The sequence below is a fragment of the Lepisosteus oculatus genome, chromosome 17, assembly GCF_040954835.1.
Source record: "Lepisosteus oculatus isolate fLepOcu1 chromosome 17, fLepOcu1.hap2, whole genome shotgun sequence".
Classification (NCBI taxonomy): domain Eukaryota; kingdom Metazoa; phylum Chordata; class Actinopteri; order Semionotiformes; family Lepisosteidae; genus Lepisosteus; species Lepisosteus oculatus.
Genome location: NC_090712.1, coordinates 6,331,559 through 6,345,558, shown reverse-complemented (window position 1 = coordinate 6,345,558; position 14,000 = coordinate 6,331,559). Strand labels below are relative to the sequence as shown.

The window sequence follows — 14,000 nt, the reverse complement described above, 5'->3', positions numbered from 1 at the left end:
CAACATAGTGGGACAGCTTGTTCCATACTCCCACATCTCTTTGGGTAAAGAAGTGCCTACTATTTGTGGTTTTAAATATACTTAAACAGTGTTTAAGGAAATACATTTCCTAGTTTGTGAACTGTCCCAGCATCTGGTTTTTAATGCACTCTTATATACACAAACACATATAAACAATTACAGCTAACGGGCCACAGTAATTCAGACAAAGAATTCACAAATGATACATTTATTGAAGATTTTTGTTTATATTTTTTGTTTTTTTTTTACAAAAGAAAAGCTCTGTACAGAGTTACCATGTTACATACATAAACTCCGCAGACAAACTCTGGAAGTTAATAAAAACAAACTACAAAAAACGAGTTTTCTTTAGAATAATCTTACCACATATCATAAAGACATCTTGTGTACAATTCATATTTCTATTCTCTTAATTATAAAAAAAATACATCAAGGTTTATGCTGTGTCTTTTGTTTAGCGTGTGGAGCAAAATTATAATTTAATACAAGTCTTGTTTAAAATTCAGTGCTTGGTAGAGACTGGGTTTGCTGATGTTAATCACTTAACTAATGGAAAAAAAAAACTAGACTTCAGCAAGACAGGGTGTGAGAAAGATTTTGGTGGATAGGAATTATCATACTGAAGTTTAATACTGTAGGATTCAGTCTGACCAGATAAATGGTTGGATGACAGTCGAGAGGAAAAACAAATTTTAAACAATTGCATTTTTATTGCATTGGATTGATTTTAAGTGTTAAATATACAAAATGTTCCTAAAAAGACATTGTGATTGTTTAATGGCTTCGAGTGAGGCATTGTTTACACAGGTAGTAATAAAAGGCAAAACTTGTATAGGTATATGCATGAAATTTGAATTGAAACTTCAAAATAAAACATTTTGGCCTAAAAACAATCAGTGCTGGGAATCAACTGGCATTTGTTTGTATAACCAAAAGAAAACATCACTACCCCGAATCAGCCTGAATCTCGACTCCATGCCCGGAGGAGAAACATTCAGCCACAAAGGAATGAGGGAATACGAAACTAACACACAAAAGAGATAACTAGAGAACATCCCCCAGGTTTAAAATACATAAATATTTAATCAAAACACCTAGAAAAATATTTTTTTCATTATATTTCAAGGCTTTTTTTTTTTTTGCATCTCCAAGGTACAAAAACTACAGTAGCTGTTCCTATGTGAATGCCTTTGGACACATGTACACAGATACACAGTGAACACAGTGAGAGCTGCCCCACCTTGCAGCCAGGAAGAGCTCCAATGGCACAGCCTTGTGCCTCAGACTCTGGAGAGCCAGTCTGGGCCACTACATTCAAAGCCAAAGCATGACTGGACTCAAAGGTCCACGATGATGAAGAGAAGGAAAGCCTGCATTACGTTTTTACACCTAATTTAAAGTCAGGATTCAAAGGTAAAATTTGACCACCAACAGCACCAAGGACTTAGTCTACAGAAATGTATATATGCTGGGGAGCAAAGTCTGAGATTCATGTTTTGTGTTATGTTCAAAGGGACTTCAGTAGAAACTGGAGTTTTGTTAACATGAATAGTGAAAGAACCGTTGGAAAAACATTAAACAATCTCAGACTTCTAGGCCTCTCCCAAATTAATCTTTGTGAAAAAGGGTCCCCAGAGCTGTTGGCAGAGTGCAAGAGTACCGAAAGAGTTCAAAACACAGGTGCTCCAGATGAGCCAAGGATCTGCACAGTAAGTCTGATTGACAGATTTTGCAACAAAACACCTAGCGACATATTGTTTTTCCTGTAGCCAGTCTTCTCATTTTTTATAAGAATAACTACTGCATTCAACTCTGTCAGCATACAAGAGCATCAGCCCCTGGCCCTCCCAACACTATCTCACAGTACCTTTAACACGCACACAGACACACAATGGCTCTGCTCAGCAGCACTGGGTAGAATCTCCCCACTGCACTTTGATTTCAGTCAAATATCCTCCTGCAGCAGCATACAAGACCAGGAGCAGGAGCAATGGGAATTCCTGGGGGCACAATCTAGCAAGATAAAAACTTGCAGTTGAGGAGGTTTCATTGACATGGTTTCAAGGCCTACGCTGGTATGCAGTGTCTATGAAATGGAGCGCTGATGAAGAAACTTTTAAACTATTTTTATCTGTGTACTTATGACAAACAACTGAAGGGTCTGCATCAAGCTCCTGAACTCGCATGATCTATGACCAGGCCATAGATTTCAACCATATTAAAAACATCAGGCATGTGTTATTTAAAACTGTTTCTAAAAAAGGAGAGGAATTCACGGTCTAAGAAAATAATCATTTTCCTCTCAAGTTTTATAACCTCATCAGCAGAAGGTTGAGATTTAAATAAGAAACTCGGGTAGGGCACAGGAGGATCACTCTGACAAGAACCCCCACACTGTATAGTCCGTGCATTTTTACAGAGCAGTACTGGGCAAGGTCATAAAAACAGTAATACTCCTGAATTCTGTACAGGACAGATAAGGAAATATGATTTCCGAACAATTCACAGTGGCAAAAAAAAAGTGGGACATATTAGCAAACGTGAGGGGGGTTACACCAGGACAGCGGGGGGGAGCCTGGCTATGGCTGCACATCAGGCCCCTGGAGCCGAGCTGTGTGTCCGTGTCACCATGGAGATCACACGGCAATCAGGGTCAGCAGGCACTCCTGCAGAGCATGGGGAGTAACACACAGAATCCTGGAGTATTCTACGGCTTGCAGGCTGCCAGAAGTAAAACAATTGCCACAGGATCAGTGGTTAGAGCAGCTGAGAGACTGATCTGAGGCTGGGCCTGTGCGCTGGGATGTCGCCAGGTTGCGCAAGTACTGTTCTGCTGCCAGCAGCGGTTTTTGAGGCCATCTCTCGGTCAGTCCTGTCCCCCACATCTCACGGGGCTGAGCGGCAGCGCTTCCTGAGTAATCAAGTACAGAGTGCATCTATGTGTTCGTATACTAATAACCACGTAGTCATGGAGTTTCCATATCATCATTGTGGACCGTATCCACTCCAAAAATGTTTTCTGAAGACACTGAAATACTAAAGTTTGATTATAGTAATGCAATTTAGCATATGCATTTAATTTCATGTACAAAGTCATCGTTTAAAGTATTTTTCCTAACTAAATTTACATTAAAAAACGTAAGTGTACATCTTACTGCTATGTTTTTGGCGAGTGTAGACAGACAATGTTGGATATGTATGATTGATTCAAGTTCAAAAACCTGATAAGTGAAAATGTTTCTCATGGTCTTATACCCGTTTTTGTTATTAAACTAAAAGGGGAGGGGGAACAGTCTTGTTCAAAGGGGAGAACGTGATGCTCTCGGGTGCGGCTCCAGTTTAAACTGGTGAAGAGATGAGAAGGGCTGCTCGAGCTGTGGAAACGCTGCCCATCTCATTTGGCCAAGCCTGCACAGAAAGGCTGTCCCTCTGACCTCTCCCACCAGCTCACAGGCACAGATGCGGGAGCCCAGGTGCTCTCCCGGCACGCTGGAGGGGTGGGGTGGTGGGGCCTGTGACTGGCTGACCTCGTCCTCCCCTCCTCTCTGTTTTACAGATTAATGTTGGGGTGGGGGGTTGCTGTTCAGGGAAACGCCACCTACTGAGGACTTGTCATGGAGAAGACATTTTCCAGCAAACGTCAGTAGTTTCATCTTACAAAGAGTGCAAAGGCAAGTCTGTGAAACTGATTTTGTAAACAAGCAGAGCATGGTAGCAGCTGTCCAGTAAAAGAAAAAGCACAGCAAGGGAATACCCAGTCGAGGATGCATACAGTGTAAAACAATACCTTGGTTAAACATACAAATGCAGTGTTAACAGCCATACCTCCCTTCCTCCTCGCACCACATGTTGACATTGTCTGTCATTACAGAGTGCGCTGCCACACAATTGCCACTGAGGGGTGTCTTTCATGACAGTACAAAGACCTTTGAGGGACTGGAGCCCTTCACTGAGACAGCACTAATTTGGCACTTGATTCTCTCAGTTCCAATGTACCACAGGGCCTTTATCTCAGGTCTCCCCAAGAATATTCCTTGGCTCCTCACTTTCCTTAAAACAAACGAAAAGAATACAACAAAAACAGCCACATGCCATTGCACAAACAGGCGAAAAATAGTTTCTCTCTCAAAATAAAAAAGGATTATGTACAATTTCGGACCTCCTTGGTTCCCTTGCCTTGCCCTGTCCCCCTCCCATCTCTCAAACAAACACAACACACACAAACGAATGTCTCTTTGGCTGAAGTGAGAAGCCGCAGCACCTGCAGTGTGCACATGTTGCAGTAACAGTTCACTAAAAACAGCACACACACACAAAAAGACATTCTCAGTTATACAAGAACATGATCCAAGGACATTGCAGCAACGCCTCGTTCTTCCTATGTTCTTATAGTTTGAACAAACGCTGTAAAAAGGCATCACAATAAATAGTTGCGGCAGTCTCTATAAAATAAGGTCTGGGCTTCCTGGCCTCGATGCCTGTGTGTCCGTGAGTCTGCACATCAGTCAGTCACTTTTGGTATTGTGGGGGGCATCCAGGTTGACCACCTGCAGCTCGGTCAGGTTGCTGCTGCTGCTGGGCTGCTGGCCAAGCACCATCTACAACACAGCAGAGAGGCAGATCTAAAGCAGCGGTCAAACACGGATCAGACATCACAGTGATTACAACACTCTTCTCTCGTCCTGTCCACCCGCAATATAAAGTTCCACCTGGCAGAACCGTGGGCAGTACACTGCACGCTACTCAGTTTCTTGTAAACAAGCAGAATGCAGTTCAAATAGTGATTAAAGCCGGGAAAAATAATTTTCAAAGAATATTTGTAAAAATATCGTGTCGTATTATGTGAATCAGGCATTTTCCTCTTCATTCCCAAATCCATGTCAGGCTTAGGTACAATTAGGCAAAAACATGTTCTTGAGAGTAAAGAGTAGAGGATGCAGGTGCGATTTTGCGACTGTGATATTTTACTTTGTTACTTTGTTTAAAACATGTAAAAGAGCAAACATGTAAAAGAGACTAACTATATAACAAAGAAAAATAGAGAAATCACTGATGAGGTGTCTCAGTGATGTTGTGTGGACGACAAGGGACGAACATTATAGACGTCTTTCCGTACTGGGTGTAGCTGCACAGCGGAGACTGGGATCTGCACTGTTCCTGGAGGTCCTGTGAGGAAAACCTGAGGGACTCCGCCTAAAAACACAACACACCTTGTTAGTTTCTCCTCTTGCTTCTTACACTTGATAACTAAGGTCCTTCTGCTACAGATGGCCTCCCCCTCGCTTGACTCTGGCTCCTCCCCTCTAGCCACACCCCCTCCATAGCCCCTCCCACCCAGCTCACATTGACCAGGCTCCAACCCTCCATCAGCTCACCTTGCTCCTGGCTCTGCGTGTGGGAGACCTGCATGGCGGAGGGTGCCTGTGAGAAAGCGTTGAGCACCGCCAGACTGCCGTCTGCCAGCGTGGGCGTGGAGGCGTACATGACCGCATGGGGGCTGGGGTACATCATGTGACCTGCCATGGAGGTGGGTACAGAGGAGGTGACGATGGTGGCGGGAAGGCTGACTGAGGGCAGACAGAAAAGACGGTGCAGTGCACACACATTACTTTTCAGATCCCACAACTCCCCTGAGGTTCACCTCCTCACACTTCTCGCAGATGCCTCTGCACTGTCAGGAGAATTCAAAACAATTCAATTCAAATCCAGTACAAGTTCAACCAAGGACTGTTACATTAGAATTGTAAAATGTGCTAGTAATGCCTCATTTAGAAGACTGTACAATTTTATTCACCACATTATAAGCAGTACGGAGAAGAGCAACCAAATACGTTCCCAGAGTTAAAGAAGTTTCCTACACTGAACTCACATGCTGAAGGAATTGAATGCACCTGTAAGGGCACTTTGCTACAAGTATTCAGAGCCCTTGTACTGGCAACATAGGGTGGGTGAAGCTGATACACTGGTTTCTTTAAAGAAAAGCTGGATGAGATCCTTTAATTAATTTGGTAGTTAGTAGCTAAAAGGTTTAGATGGCCTCCTCTCATTTGTGATTGTTCTTATGCACAATGCCTGTCAGGATTTTAATTTTTCTTTTACCAGACATGTCCACAGTACCCTTCATTATTATTATTCTAAACTGAACGTGATTCTCACAACCTATCCACAGATGAGACACTTCATTCACTCTCGCAAATCACTGAAAATATTCCTGCTTGATATTGAAAGCAACACACACTAGGTGGCACTATAAGGTAAGGGAAAACCACTATTTATGCTAGAAGATTAGCTGTTTTGCTTCATAGGAAACAAGCAATGGTTTTGTAAAAGCTCTGATAAAGGGAATTCTACGCCAGAAAATGAATTATACTCCATCCATCTGAAATATTTTGATCTATTCATAATTAATCAAAGCTGAAGCCTCCAGAAAAGCATTCTCACAGCACTTACTATTGCATCAAGCAGTGTCTTACAAGGACCCAGGGAAATCAAGGTTTTAGCAACATTCAAAACAAACAGGAGATTTCTTAACAGAATTCTGGAACCAACTCCCAAATGACGCAGCTGAAGCTGACTCTGGGATCCTTTAAGAAACACATGGAATTCTTATATCATTAAACTACTATAATAACAACCAAACGATCTAAACTGTATTTTGGAACTGTAAAAAGACAGGAAAGGAATGGGATTCTTTTATTAATGCATATCCAGGGTAAAAGAATTCATCTTACAGAGTGGAGCTGATTAACATTTCTCATGACGTTTTGTTTGCAATGGTGGTCCCGGAGGAGAAGGTGATGGTGCGTCTGCTTCAATTCTGCAGGGTTGCGCTATGTTCTAAGTAGTGGGTGTATGTGCACTGCCTTCAGGTACAGGTACAGATAGGGAGACATTAAATTGTGAGTGTGGTGCTGTGTAAGCGTCATCGCGGGCACTAAAGTCTGTCAGTCCAGACACACACTATGTGCACGGCCACACCCTTCCCTGTGTGCTTGTGTGTTACACGATCATTGCTCACATGGGTGGCTGCGGTGAACCAAAGCATCTTGTTTGTATTAGGGCACAGAAAAGGAAGTTACTCTGGAATGAAACACAACCATTTGGGTGGAGATCAGTAAGGATGACAGCGTTGCAGGCAATTTGCAGGTGCGAGCATGAATCTCTTCAGTTGCGGCTGTCCTGGGCTGTGGCCAGTGAGTGTGTGTACCTGTGGGAGCTAGCGAGCTGTGTGTGGTTACCTGCAGAGCTGGTGGAGGCCTGAGAGATCTCCGGTCCACTTTCACTGGTGCTGGCCGAGCTCTGCTGTGTGGAGGGGTGCACCTGGATTGCCTGTATCTGCTGAGACACCGGTCCTCCTGGCAGGTACAGAAAACGTAAAATGTAGGTTCACAACAGTGCTACTAAGACAAAGCTCTGCTGAATCATTGATAAAATTAACTTTATCACAGTGTTTTTTACACAAGGCATTCCCTGCTCTTCACTTTTAGCGGGTATTGTTTTGCCACCCCAACAGCTGTGATCTTGTCTGTGCTGTGAGGTCCATAGAGGCCCAAGGACTCAGAATTATTATTCTTATTATTAATAAGTATTAAGGGAGCTAAGCATATCACCCATTCAAGCAGAGGTCCCTGTCTGTTGTTCATCTTAAGGTATTACCCAAGTAATGTACATTATGAATGTAACAGAATATAAAATTACAAGTATTTGTGTCACAGCACTAGTCCTTCCTTAAGCACCAGCTGTTCCTGGTATTCAGGTATGTACAGAAGGTACTGTCAAGTGCCCAGACAGCTGAAGGCCAAACTGCACATAAGGGCTCTGAACACTTGCTGTAAGTGTCTGTCATTCGCTCCCAAAAGCTAAGGCCCTCCTGGCAGTTCTGATAGCCTGCCCGCTCGTCAATGAAACAAAACGAAACCACAAATCAGGGCCCGACGTCTGTACCTGCACATCCAGGCTGGACACTGACCTGTGAGAGAGACCGTGGCGGGGAAGCGGAAGACGGCCTGCTGCCCTTGCTGTGCCTGCGATGCCGTGGCTGTGATCGCCTGACCCTGCTGGCCCTGGATGGCCAGAGAGTGGGACTGCATCTGCGCAATGGGAATCGTGGGGGTGCCGGGCGGAAGTGTAGTGCCTGTGGGAAACACACGCACGTATTACATGCTGCTGCTGTTGGCTCGGGCTGTCTTCTCCCTGTCCCTCAAGTATTAGCATATACAGTACTAGTTTAATCCTGCAGCAGCATTCAGAAGATACTGGACCTCAGACTAAGCCCTCTTGCTTTTTTTATACCTGGTATATGAACACAACAACATCCGCCCGTCTACCAGCTTTCACAAAAACACCAGACTGGTGGTCTTCATTATACACCCCCACAGACCAAAGGACCCCAGTAGCAGCTCTGATAGAACCCTTACACCCTCCATCACGTACATCTATATAAATCATTTGTACTGAAGCTCCTCTGTTGCTGCCACCCCTGTCCCATTAATCAGTCAGTCCAGCCAATAAAAAAAGCTTCAAATCGTAAATCTGTTTTTGCTGTTAGTTGCTGCGCAAAGCATTCGAATCAGGTTCATTCCAAAAGTTAAGATGAGTAAAAGTTGAACTCGTACTGTTTCACATTAACCTAAGGGAATTTGGAGAGCTCTAATACAATGTGGTCTTCCACTGGCAAGTTACTCTTGTGGCCCTCCTTCAAAATATTCAGTGGAGAACACTAAAACAGGCCCTTGTCAAATATGAATTAGCCTAATGCATCTGTAATGTCACGGTCAGCCGTACAGCTATTTGAGGTCACATGTTCAACCTGTCTCCCCATGAAGGTCAGAGCTCATGAATGACAGGGTGGGGCTAGCCCACTACCCCTCCTGTCCCGCCGGATTTATGAATAAGAAGACAGGCCACACACACACAATGTCCTTTTATTTTTCAGCACCAAGAAGCACCTGTCTGTCACATGAGAATGCACCAGCTCATGGAAAGAGACGCTGTGCTCGGCCCTGTTACACAATGGAAAAACTGTCACGCAGAAGCAGGAATCACAGACACCTGTCCACTCCATTCTCACTGCGCAGGCAAGTCACCGTTCAAGGGTGCCTGGTCACAGCAGGCTCATGCATAGTGCCGAAAACAGCTAAATACAGTTTCTACCCACTAGAAGAGAGGAGTCCGCAAGAGCACAGCAAAGGCAAAATACTCCAGGCACCGGGAGCAGTTAAAATAAATCCCTACAGCTTGATGGTACCCTACCAACTAGAGTAAAGGGAACCAGATTATTCACAGACCTTTAACGAAACTTCAAAAAGATTTCAACAAAATTCAAGACTGAACAAAGACTTGGCAAGTGACATTAAATATAATAAGTGCTACATGCAAAAGGCACAATCAAACTAAAGACATAAAATGGGAAACATGGTGCTTCAGAAAGCAGTATGTGAAGATGACCTAGGTGCTTTATTCCAGTTTTTAATCACAGACTAACTGCCTCTCCATTTTGATGTATGTTTTCAGCTCTTAAAGTTCAATTGGATTTGTAACTGATAGTTTTAACTGTGGAGTCTCTCATACATGGTCATTCCTACTACTATTTTTTAATTCTACAATAAAAACACATAGAACAGATGACATATTTGACAACTGCAATAATACCAAGTTAAAAATGTTAAGCAGACTGGACACAGAACTTGTGTTGTTGTTCAGTCTGTTCTTAGAGTGAAAGAATGTGGGGTTTTTGGCGTGATTTGTCCCAGAAACTTAAAAGAGGAATGAATTCCACACTGATTCCATTGGGGTTGTGATGTCATCATCTGGAATTCTTCCCATGGGTCTCTGAGAGACAGTAGGCAGAACAGAGAGGCCAGACAGACCCACTGCAGCAGTGGGTACACTGCAAACACAGCACAGCACCACATCACAGATCCAATGTTTCCAAACTTCTCACAATGTGGCTTTTTTCAAATTAAACATTAGAGCCCATACAGACACTTCTTTTGTTGTTGTTGGAATATCTAAAGCCAAAAGGTGTCCATGAAAGATTTTAAAGCATGGTAACACAAGTTACTGCTTAGGCAAGTCTTAATAAAAAGGGTAAGCCACATTTGTACGTTTTCAAAAAAACATTTTTATCTGACTAAAATGAAGAGCCTTGCAAAAAACAATCCGGAGCCTGAAAATGACAGTTTGTTCTCCTGCCTAAAACACGCCATTTCAGAAATCATAATCAAGCAGTACGTGTTGAAAACAGGAGTTTTTCCATAAGAATTCTAATGTTGCTTGAACAAAGTACCATGTCAGGATTAGTATTCATTACCCGAGCTGTAAATCCCTGCAATACAGCTAAATGATAATTTCACCACAATCCTGCGAGTCTTCATTGAATATTCATTAATAATTACGGGCTTCGCTCTTCTAGTGCCGACTGTGGGGACTCTGCATTGCTTCCTTTTCTACAGCAGCAACAGATGTAAGACCACTTGCGTCTACTTTTATGGACAATACTGCTGCAAACCTTTGAAAACCACCCCCCAAAAAAGAAACTTGAGAAGGGGGGAATCTCAAAAATAGGGAGGACTGAGCTGAAAAACGTCCATAGGCTCCCCCCCCCCACCAAAGGGGTTACGGGAATATGGAACAAGCTACCCAGTTATCTTCTAGATCGAACGCAAAATGTGGAAGTCCATCGGGGGGACCAAGAAACCGCCCTGTCCCCCGGTCCGGTAGCTCCGCCTGCCTACCTGACATGAAGAAGCCCCCAGGCAGCTGCATGACGCTCCCCGAGGAGCCTGTGGTCTTGAGGACTGTGCCGTTGGCGCTGGTGATGCTGTTGGTGTTGCCGCTGGCCGAGACGGGCGCCAAGTAGTTGGTGATGGGGAAGGAGGGGCCGCTGCTGACCTGCATGGTGGTGGAGGTGGTGGGGGCCGTGGGGTTGGAAGAGGTGGTGCCAGGGAGGCTGGCCACTGTGAAGGCGGGCTTCAGTGTGTCCTGCAGAGGGCGACAGAGAGGACACTGTAACGTCCCAGGCAACAGAACATGCCAGACCAGATTCAATCAAATAACTGAACTGAAGAAAGGGAGCCAGGGCTGTTCCCGACAGGGATTGTGTATAAATGCATGATTGGGCTGGATTAAGCTGGGAGCCTCCATTCTCATCATAATAATGGCTAAGAGTGGCAACACAAGAGAAACCCCAAGAATAAAAGATGGAAGCCCCACCCCACCCCCCTCACGCTATATGGTTATGAGCCGTAGCTTAAGATAAGATCACTTTATTGGCCATATACAATTTCCTGTATTAGGAATTTTGTCTTTTTCACATAGCCCAACTTGCTCTCCATGAGACACACAGACAGGGAGAGAAGTTTGGGGTCAGAGTGCAGGGTCAGCCATTCATACAGCACCCCCTGGAGCAGTTAGGGTTAAGGGCCTTGCTCAGGGGACCAATGGAGTAGGATTCCTCTGCCGGCCGCAGGATACGACTGGCAACCTTCCAGCCACAGGCGCAGATCATTAGCCACAGTGCCACCACACTCGTTAGTTAGCTTAGTGGTCCAAGAAGGTCATTTAAATAGAGCCGGAAAGATCTGCACTTTGTTAAACGATGAAATAAGATGGCAGGTGACAGACCGTGAAAGTAACAAAAGTGCTATGAAACTCTCAGCTCAGGGGGTAGTGCGGCACTTATAAACCTGGACTGCTCTGTCAAGAACTCCCAGCAGGTGTGACTCCTTCAGTACAGCACAGGGCTTGGGAGCACAAGGCTACACAACTGTTGTATCAATGGGGAATGAGACACCTCAGGATTATGAGGTTCTGTGGAATCCATTACTGCAGCAGAACAGGTGCTTCTGGAGATAAAAGGTTATTCTATTTACAGTCCCTCGTCAACACAGCTACAGGAGGAACCTACAAAACGCTGACCAAAGGAGGGGGTGATGGGAAGATATGTGTCAGGAGTTAGACTACCTCTTAAACTGCCCCTCGCCACAAATCCAGGACAAAGCAATAAGCAAGTCTTTATTTTGTAAGATGAACTACACAAGAAACATTCTAGTTATTGAAAACTCCCAGTGGAGATTGTACTGGAGTAGCCAGGAAAGGCACTTCTTGGAAAAAACAAACATTTCTTAGCTCTATAAGTAAAGCACAAAGTACAGTTAAAACTAAACTAATTAGCCTGGGTCACGTCACTGGCTCACTGCGACTGGGATTCCCCAGCTGAGCAGAACTTGCCCAGGGCAGGGTGGACAGTCGCCCCGGGCCTGAACTGGCTGTTGCTGTTCTGCTGCAGGGATCTACATGCGTGACGACTAGGGGTTACACAGATCAGAGAGGAGCACGTGAATTCCTAGTCCAGACGTTTAGCCATTATTCCACCACATGGCACAGCCGATCAACAAGATCTACCGATATGTTAGCACAGGACTGCCTTGGCTAGACCGAACTCTCAAAGAACAGGACGAACAACAGCACTCTTCACAGTAACAAATAGAGAAAAAAAGCTTTTTGTATAAGGGATTCTTTCTAAACCTAGTACGATCCACTCTGTATTGTAATAGATGTCTCCTACATCTTTAAAAAAACACTACCAGTGGCTGGAATCACAGGTCTTGACCGTTCTTAGGTCTAGACCAGCTTACCCCCAAATTATATTGACCAAGATTAGTGCTATTCAAAAGTGAAGCGCTTTTTCTCTAGCTTGGTACTGCCTATGTGCCTGCAGTCTGGAAAACAACCTTGAAGGGAATAAAAAAAAAAGTTCAGTCGAGGCACCCTGTTTTATGGAAGGTTTCTATGACAACAGGTTTTGGAGCTAGCTTTTGAAGGGAAGATATATTTGGATGACGCTCATGCAGGTCACTGTATTAAAACAATTCTTTTTAGCCTTTACTTGTGTCTTCACAAGGTTGAGAAGAACACGGGGAGACAGTTTTTTTTAGAACGAGGTTTCTCCAGGACTGGAGTATTTGGAATTCGACCAGATGATGGCAGCCTAATGTAAGATGTGAAAGACTCCTCCAGCCCATCTCCACCGAGGCACAGCAGGCCGATTCACACTCCCATCTTCTTAACAAACAAGAAGAAACGAGTCCTTGCGCGACAGTCAGGCCTGAGTCACGGCTCCTGCGGTGTGTGGCTGTGGGGTGGGCGAGAGCGAGTGGGTGTTGAGGGACACGCGGAGGAGGGAGGGGGCCTGCAGATCCCAGCCCCTCGGCAGCAGCGGGCCCTCGCTCGGAGGAGGCAGGCTGGCCCCCCAGGACAGCTCAGGAAACGGGGAGGGGAGGCTCGACAAATCAAGCCATCCTCTGCCCTGCCGGGTACATCATGCAAAAAACAGGGAATGTGCAACTAAATGGGTCAAAATCACACCCTCCACCGTATTGTTTTTTTAATACAGCAATGTAACAATAAAACAAAGACTCTTTTAATGCCTGCACCGCAAAAACAGGTATTTTAATGGATAGAAATATCAAAAAGTCAAATGTATAGATCGATGCTTATTCCTCTCAACTTCAACTCCAGCATGTAAATGCTTTTGGGTCGATGGGCTGGTGGTATTCCTCCCTGGCCTTCTTCACTACGGGCCACTTTGGGCTCGTGCAGATACAGGCTCCTGTGCTGGCGTAGTCTGATCGCCGGCAGTACTGGGTAATGGGATTGGCCAATGACAGGTTTTCCTGCTCAGAGAAATCACTTGGCAAGTATTTTTCAAACATTTGTCATCACATGCGATAAGCCTACAGCCACTATCACTTATGACTGGATTCTTCACGCCGATTTAGGTCTCTTCACCGTGCAAATGTTTCCATTTCCTGGTAAAACAGACACAGGCCTAGCCGACGAACTACAGCCATGACTAAAATAAGGTATGATGAGCTTGTCACCACAGTCCTCCTGTCACTCCTTCACTCATTTTCATAATGAGCTTCGATCAATTCAAAGTTATGATCCCCGAAAACAAAAGGATTTAATGAAAAGAA

General features: G+C 44.6%; 1 protein-coding gene across 5 annotated transcripts in view; it reads right to left on the bottom strand.

The window, feature by feature from the left end:
• Positions 1-213: 213 nt before the first annotated feature.
• Positions 214-14,000, bottom strand: part of srfb (serum response factor b) — a 40,018-nt gene continuing 26,231 nt past the window's right edge. For 2 of the 5 annotated variants that reach the window (XM_015363056.2, XM_015363059.2), the window contains 6 exons: positions 10,758-11,004; positions 7,991-8,155; positions 7,260-7,376; positions 5,397-5,588; positions 5,117-5,214; positions 214-4,619 (listed from right to left, as the gene is read on the bottom strand). In XM_015363056.2, the coding sequence (XP_015218542.2) occupies positions 4,527-4,619; positions 5,117-5,214; positions 5,397-5,588; positions 7,260-7,376; positions 7,991-8,155; positions 10,758-11,004 (912 nt within the window). In that variant the 3' untranslated portion in view covers positions 214-4,526. The remainder of the gene's footprint in view (positions 4,620-5,116; positions 5,215-5,396; positions 5,589-7,259; positions 7,377-7,990; positions 8,156-10,757; positions 11,005-14,000) is intronic. The other 3 variants (XM_015363057.2, XM_015363060.2, XM_015363058.2) reach the window with 2 other exon arrangements.